Raw genomic sequence first — 8,553 nt, forward strand, 5'->3', positions numbered from 1 at the left:
GTTGGTCTGTCACCTCCCTGCCAAAAAAACACATCCTCTGTTATTGATAGGAAAACCTGTCAATAGTCTCTGATCATCCTCTAGTTCAGCATCTTGTATATATCTTGTATAATCTAATCAATCTGTATCTGTGCTGGTATGCCAGCACAGAAGTGACACCAGAGGGCAGATTGTCCTGATCTCCCACTCTGGTCTCACAGCAATTAAAGATTGTGTTTAACTAAGATTGTAAAGTTGTTTTAAGGAAATAAAAAAAACCCTAGTGGAGTAGTGGAACTGCAAAGGGGGAAAATTACACTCCTAACCAGAAGTATTGTTACAGGACCACTGGGCACTGAAGTATCACAGTTGCACCATGCTTCAAGGAGCAATAAATGGGTCAGCATATCCGTAAATGCCCCTATATCCGATGATGCAAATGATGCAGGATACTGACATCATACAATAATGTGTTTGGGATATATTTGTTTTCTCAAATAAATGCAAATAGGGTTTTTGCTTGGCCTAAAGCTGAATGTTTCAGGTGATGTGGTCTGATGATTAGCTAGAGGAAGTTGTCTATAGATATAAAGTACTTTATTTTCTCATAAGAAATACTTTCTACATTTCTAAATAATTCTAAAATATTTGTTTTTGAGCTTTTAAGTATCTGCCAGCATTCCTTGCCCAATAGAAACCAGTTGGGAGTGGGAATGAACTAGAAGAATATACTTGAGCTCTTAAGAATTATGTCTTTGTTGTCATAGGAGACAAAACATTTCCAGTGTTTCAACGGTTTTAGTCAGAAGGAATTTTGCAATATGTCGTTGAAGGTAATTTTGCAATACCTTTTGTGGAACAGCCTACATGACTGTCTCAGCCAGATAAATCCCCAGCTTTTGTGAATCATTAACTACTTTCAGTATCGTATGTAAATGGGCCCTTTTCAATTTGAATCCTTCATCAGATCATGGTCAAAGTGTTTTTAGTAAGAGCTGATGCCCATGCTACAGAATGGTAAGATTATTTCATTTTTTTCTGCAACAGACTATGTGAGCTTTTCTTCCTCCTTTCCTCACCCATAGAAGGGATTTCTCTTGTATGTTTTGTATTGATACTGTAAATATATCCACACAAAATTTAAGACAGAAACAAAACTGGTTAGGGCAGAAATTCTTGCCCCTAAAATCTTCTTTATCCTGGATAGTACAAATGCTGTGATTATTTTCAGCATCAATGTTGCAGTTCAAGGTAATCTTATTAATAAGATAATCATTAAAATTGTATTATATTGTTCTATAATTCATGTTACATCTGTTGTTTCTGAATATATTTTTTTAAAAATGTACATGACTTTCAGCTGCACCAAAAATTGAGATGCATTTTTTCTTTGTTTTAGTAAGCATGAAGTTTTCATAAGTTAATCAGAATTTAAGGTTATATATTTACACTAGCATTTTAATAGAATTAGCAGTATAATAAAAATATAATACCAGAGAAGGCATGGATAACGATCCTGTAATATATGAGCTATATTTCTGGGATGTCCTCTTCAGAGTATTGGGTATAGCAGTGAAGAGCTACATCTAGCTGCAGCAGCATAAAGAACATTTTCTGTGTGTTTAATTCATAGAATAAGTTGAAAACATATGTAAAAGAAATGTTATATATTTTTCAAAGTCTACAAAAAAGTAGTAGAATTTGCCTAATATATCCCTAATCATATTTGTTTGGTCCATTGTTATTACTAATATATATGTTACTGAAATTTTGAGCTCTGAAGAAAAGCTTTCTTATAGAGCTTGGATTAGACTCACTCCCACCTGTAGTGTCAATTCATATAGACAGATCTGAAAATAAGCCCCACTAAACTCAGGGGGGGGGGGCTTCCTTCTCAGAAGATAAGTATAAGTTTCACTATCAGCCATCCTGTAATCCAAAACCTACTGATTTCAACGGGACTGAAGCGTGACTAACCCAGTCTTATTTCAACTAGTTTTACACAAATGATCTCATTCCAAACCTATTCATAATATGTTTGGGACATTATAGATGCTTTCCCAGTTAAATCTTTTAACTGTAATTAATTATTGCTTGTTCATTAGAGAGGGAAGAGATATTGAAAATGAATTTACATCCAGGACATCTGATTGACAAATATTCAATAAAATATCTGGAGGAGGTGAATAGCTCCAATATCAATATGGCACTGAATCTGCAAAACTCAAATTTAACCCCATTCTGGCAACTTCATGGAACTGGAAATGACAATGTCACACCCAATCATATCTGGAATGGTAAAACATTGCAGTGAGCTGACTCCTGCCTTCTCTGCAGCTTCTCACCTCCAATCTAATGGAAAACCTTGCATGTTGATCCTAGGCTGGTAGATTGAACTAGATAATTATGCAGATAGAGTCTTTATGTTTACACACACAGAAACTTGTTTTTATATGAACATGCTCCCTGTCTGGAAAGCATGAGATCTTTTCATACTTGTAATTGGAATTCCACTGTAACTGTCTTAGTTCTGTCTCATGGAACTCTGAGATTTGGAGTTTGGGAAGGAGTGTTTATGATTCTCAGCCAAAACACACTAGTATCTAGCCAAACTACAAACTCCAAGATTCCATAAAATATTGCCAAGGCAGTAAAGTGAAATCAGCCTGCTTTAATAGGCCCCAGGATCTAAATGTATGAAGTGGGAATATAATTGCAGTGTTGGTTTCTTATCTCTTAATGAAGACTTGAGGGACCGCATCTCCTCCTATCAACCCACTCAAGGCCTGAGATCATCAAGAGAGGCCCTTCTCTCGGTCCCACCACCGTTGCATGCGCAGTCGGTAGGAACGAGAGAGAGGGCCTTTTCGGTGGTGGCCTCGGAGCTTTGAAATTCCCTTCCTAGAGAGGTATGATCTCCCCCTCCTCTTTACTGGCCTTTCAATCACAAATTAAAAGCTTTTTGTGGAGCTAGGCCTTCCCAGATGAATGATAATAGGCACCGCCAGATAGCTGCTGGTAATATTTACCTCTGAATGCTTTATTGATTCTGGCAATTGCATCATGGCCTTATGAAAATGGAGTGTCTTAGGAGTGTTTATAACTTATTTTACAAATAACCTCAGTGGCCTGAGGTGAGGACATTTTTAATGGTATTTGTTGTAAGTTATTAATTTGTTATATATGGTGCATTTAAATTGGGTTATTTCTTTAAATTGGGTTATGATGTTTAAGTTGATTATGTATTTTAAGTATTGATGTATAGGTATTTGTGTTTTTAAAGCTTTGCATGCCGCTTTGAAATCCACCCATGAGGAAGAAGCAGGATAAAAATGAATAAATAATAATAATAATAATAATAATAATAATAATAATAATAATAATAATAATGAAGAGTACAGAATGACCCCCTAAACCAGAGATTTGATATCCACGGTTTCATTTACCCATGGCCTCCCAAATAATGTGCATCAATGTTCTGTAGTTTGTGAAATCACTATTCATGCCTCAAACTGCATATAATCATCTGCACCACTTTCTTCAATGCTGGTTTGATAGCCAGGAGACATGAAGACATTCATTTTACTAAGTGAATGTAAAAAAAAAATCAATTTCGAAATTGCACTGTTTTATTGATATATATTGTTGATTGTATTGTTCATAAGAAAGGATTTTTTCCTCCTTATCACCCCTTTCTTGTAAAAAGATTGCCTCTTATTCAGTTCATCTTTGTTCTTTGTAAGTGTTAAGAAAAAAGAAAAGACGATGAAATCATTTCTTGAGAAGAGTTTGGCAATGAAATGTTTTATGCAAAAATGGAGCATGAGTGTTTACTAGAGGTTTCATTTTCATTTGGGCTTTGCTGATGATATGGAAATATAGCGCTGAGATAATCTCATTTGCTATAAAACTCATTAACAAAAGAAATGCCGTTTCCTTTTTTATTATTGACATTAATTATATATTTTCAGGATGTGAATGATTCCAGAGAATGCCCAGGAATATCTAATGCCTTGGAAATGCATTTCCTTACTACTATGTATGCTTTGGAGTTCATATTTGGCATCATTGGTAACAGCATTGTTGTTTTCGGACACATTTTCTGCTTCAAAACCTGGAAAAGTGGTAACATCTATTTGTTCAATTTAACATTGTCAGACTTTGCATTCCTATGCACACTTCCAATACTGGTGTCAAGTTACTCCAAAGGAACATGGACCTATGACATTACTTGGTGCCAAGCCAATAGGTTCCTCCTTCATGCCAATTTATACACAAGCATCCTTTTCCTTTCCTTCATCAGCTTTGACAGATATCTGCTCATGAAGTATCCTTTCAGAAATCATTTTCTGCAGAAGAGAAGCACGGCCACGGTTTTCTCAATTGCTGTATGGGTCCTGGTCATACTGGAATTGTCACCCATGTTCATCTTCATTTCAGTTCAGAATAAAGAGAAACAAACTTTGTGCACAGATTATGCAAGTTCAGGAAAGCCTGTTGAAAGCCTAATTTACAGTATGATCTTGACAATTATTGGTTTTTTAGTTCCTCTGTATGTCATGTGGTTTTTTTATATGAAGACCCATGCCTTCCTCAAAAGTCACCGTTCACAATTCTCTGGTGGCCTGACATATGAAAAACCTCTCACCTTAGTCATGATGGCTGTGGCTGTCTTTTCAGTGCTCTTCACTCCCTACCACATTATGCGCAATATCAGGATTGCCTCTCGAATGGAATTTTGGAAGCTTTCTCCCTGTGCAATGGATGCTATCAATGTTATTTACATTTTTACAAGGCCGGTTGCCTTTCTTAACAGTGTGATCAATCCCCTTTTTTATTTCTTAATGGGGGACCACTTCAGAGAGATGTTGATGAACAAAGTAAGGCATTTCTTTAAAAGGTTTACAATTTGCTGTGAAAATAGCTTTCAGAAAGGGAGCCATTCAGAAGGTTAAACAACATTGGCTAATGGAAACAATCATTATGCTTATATAGGGGATCTGAAATGCACCTGGGAGTTCATCATCAATACGTGGATCATAACCATCGCTATAGCATGCTACAAAGCACTCTGTATCATAGACATATTTGGGTTTAATAACAAAGATAAACACCCTTTTAGTTATAGAAACAAAGCACAGTTCTCCACCCAAAATCCCAACAACTCTCAATTATCTGCACTATGCATCATGACTGAGAATTTTTGAAATGCAACCCAGAATATGGATGTGACAAAAATTCATTGCTGTTCTCAAAACACATGGGATATGTGATTAGCGATACCTTGACTGAAGTATTTTTTGAAAATGCCAGCTGCTCTTCCCAAGAACAGAAATTTGCAGATATTTTATTTGCAAAAGCAGTGGTGGGGTGGGCATTTCAATGGGAAATTTCCATGCTCAGGACTTTTTGTATTGCTTCAAGTAATAAATGTAATAATGCTTCAATAATTTATTTTAACTGTGTTTGCCCCCACTCTTCAGGGATTTTTAAGCTTCTCTATTAGGGGCGACTCAGTTGACATATCTTGCTCTACCCAGTGACAGGAAGAATAAAGGGTGAATTTTACATCACTTCCCACAATGCTTTGGAATATCATTTCCTTAATCCCTGACAATTGTCCATATTGGTTGAGGCTGATGGGCATAGTACAGTAGATTGAAATATCTGAAAAGATGTCACCTATGCTTTCTAAGGTTAATACATTTAGTATAAAATTTAATGAGGTGGGAAAGTGCAAGGTTACTCTTTGGACATTGAAATATCCAATTTGTGTTCCCAGAAATAAATATTGAATGAGCCATCTTTACTCTAGGTTGCCAGGAAATGAATTTCACTGGCCAGAAACTGACAAGGTGTGCCTGTCCCCCACATGAGCAACTAGTGGCCCATTTACATGTGTCAAGACAACATAAGAAAGAATCTGGAGAACATGGAAACATCAATTTCTGAAATACAAGTTTTACAATATCCAAGCTAGGGATGGATTGAACATTCAATAATATTTGGAAAATGGTTGGAAAACCTGTTTCTCAAGTGTTCAGAAACTTTGATGAAAAGAATCTTAGAGAGACAAGAATTTTTGAAGTTTGGGGTTTATACTTTGCAAAATTCACACTTTTTGTGTGCACAGTAACTAGCATTTTCTGCACAGAAAATAATATTTTTGCATAGATACTATTACCTGTGCAAATGTGTACAGAAAAAGTCCCAAATCATGAATAATCTTCAGAAACGGCACAAGTTTCTCACATCAGGAAGAAAACCACTGAAGTTACTTGATGCTTCCTTCATGATTATACCCCTAGTCTCAGCCGTAATGGCTATAAATTATTAGTGTGCTTTGAGAGTAGTCAAGGAATATGGGAGGGCAAGTTATCTACAACAATTGATCAGAACAATGCTGGTAACTGCTATTATAGAGCTAAAGTTTGGAGATCTCGCTCTCTCTCTCTCTCTCTCTCTCACACACACACACACACACACACACACATATAGAGCCTTCAGAGAAGAATATTTTTTTTTACTAAATTGCTCTTATTTACACCATGTGTTTACATTTTTGAAATTATTTTTGAAGTTAATTCAAGTCATATTCTGGTATGTCAATTATGAAAAACAGAGATGGTGTCATGGTATTTCTTATCTGTAAGCCTTAGAAAGAGTGTGGATCTTTGTACAGCTATGTTGCTATGAATATTTTATAATTTTATCTATCATAGACTCATACTTCTCTTTAAAACACACATGAAATAGATTCATAGTGTAGGAAAAAGATTTTAAAGGAGTGGAAAAATTAAGAAAACAGCACATAGGTTTTATAAGAAATTTGGCATGCTTTAGTAGTCTCTCTATTATAATAAAACAGCAATATTTGAGTTTCAATTTAATACCAATTTGCCTGTGCATAAACTACATTAGTTTCAAGCTCTTTTATGAATAGAAATTACAGTACAATCTCCATATCTTTGAGGGATGTGCTGCAGGGCTTCACATTGATACACAATACTGCTAGTGATAGAGAACCTTACTAAATGAATAGCTTCCAGCTGAAACATACAATGGAGTCATGCTAGAAGACATAGGAAATGCATAGAGGGGACACTTCTGTAAGCATCACTAGCTTCTCCATCATGACTCTATGAAAAATCACCCAGATTATTTAGAAAATAGCTAAAGGGGATGTGGGTAAATGCAACTGCAGATACCAGTCTCATAGATACAGGGATTGTACTGTATAATATTTCACTGTTCTCTTGCAATTTTATAGTTTATACACACTTACTCAGTAATAAATCCCATTGGATTCATGGGAAGACAAGTATAGGGCATGCACAGGGTTGCTGTATCACTGTGTCAGAAGTATATAAGTAAAGTTAGCTTTCTTTATATATATTTTTCTGGGGTGAAAAGAGGAAATACCAGGCAAATGGAACTACACAATATTTTCTGCTATAAATCTAATTGTGTTGTGAATTCCTTTTGCACTTTGATGATATAGTAGATTTGGAGACCCCGAAAGGAAAATTAAATGAGCCATCATGTGACAGAATGAAGAGCTATTGATGCCAGATAGGATCTACAAGCTCTGAATCACAGAGCCATGAGAGTATGTGTGTGGAGATTGGTTTTGAATATTAAGATGTCATTAATATTAAAAATGAGACACTACTACAAAACATTATTGTGAATGCCAACCAGCATCCTGTATGAGCTACTTAATTAATTACATTAAGGTAAACTAAGGAATCTCTCCTGGTTCAATTCACCTAAGCTGATGGAAATGTTACTCATCCATGCTCCAATCACTGGCAGAACCAATATCCTTCTCCCCATGCAGTTGATGTTGGGTAAATTAAGTTTGGGGGAGTTAAGACTGTTGCAATAGTGTTAAAATTGTGACTAGGGGATTGTCTACACCATCCAAATAAACCATTTGCTATTCTGAATTACAAAACAAGCAATCACAATAAAGGGTGGGTGGATTGTTGGGATGACACAAACAGCAACTAACTATCCCCACACCTAACTGGAGAGAAGTCTAACATATGGACCATTCCAGTCAGATATCCCTGCCAATGAGATTGCAGGAGGTTCACAATCATTGGCTCGTGATCCCCATCTTCCCCTAAGGGCTGCGCAGAATATTGGTCTCTGGAAGGAAAATGCTGCCATCATGTTAGGTGGACCACCAGGCATGGCTTGCCCCACCACCATATTTTGGAGTGTCCAACTTGTAAATTATCCACATTGTAAGTCATAGGGCTCCCTTTCATTCTAACCAGAGAAGATTCAGCTTAGAATGATTTTTCTGCAATTGGTAGTTGTAATTTTTATATTCATAGGAAAACTCACTGTTCTGGGATTCTGTTTCAGAACCAGAGGCTTGGGTGACATTTAGAATTCTTAAAAGTGTTTGGTCTCATCTAAAATTCAGTATCCAGGTACCTCAGTATCTCAGCTGAGCAAATCTATCTCAGTGATAGGCCAGTTTCTCTTCAGTGCCAAATGCTCCCCACTGTGAAGAAAGTAAATAGATCCTTCAGTCTGCAGATATTACTTTAGAAAAACAGC

General features: G+C 36.3%; 1 protein-coding gene across 1 annotated transcript; it reads left to right on the forward strand.

The window, feature by feature from the left end:
- Positions 1-652: 652 nt before the first annotated feature.
- sucnr1 (succinate receptor 1) lies at positions 653-5,429 on the forward strand. The gene is made up of 2 exons (XM_008106156.3): positions 653-996; positions 3,951-5,429. The coding sequence occupies exons 1-2, from the start codon at positions 994-996 to the stop codon at positions 4,932-4,934; spliced, it is 987 nt and encodes a 328-aa protein (XP_008104363.1). The 5' UTR covers positions 653-993; the 3' UTR covers positions 4,935-5,429.
- The last annotated feature ends 3,124 nt before the right edge of the window (positions 5,430-8,553 follow it).

This window comes from Anolis carolinensis, chromosome 3 (assembly GCF_035594765.1).
Source record: "Anolis carolinensis isolate JA03-04 chromosome 3, rAnoCar3.1.pri, whole genome shotgun sequence".
Lineage (NCBI taxonomy): Eukaryota > Metazoa > Chordata > Lepidosauria > Squamata > Dactyloidae > Anolis > Anolis carolinensis.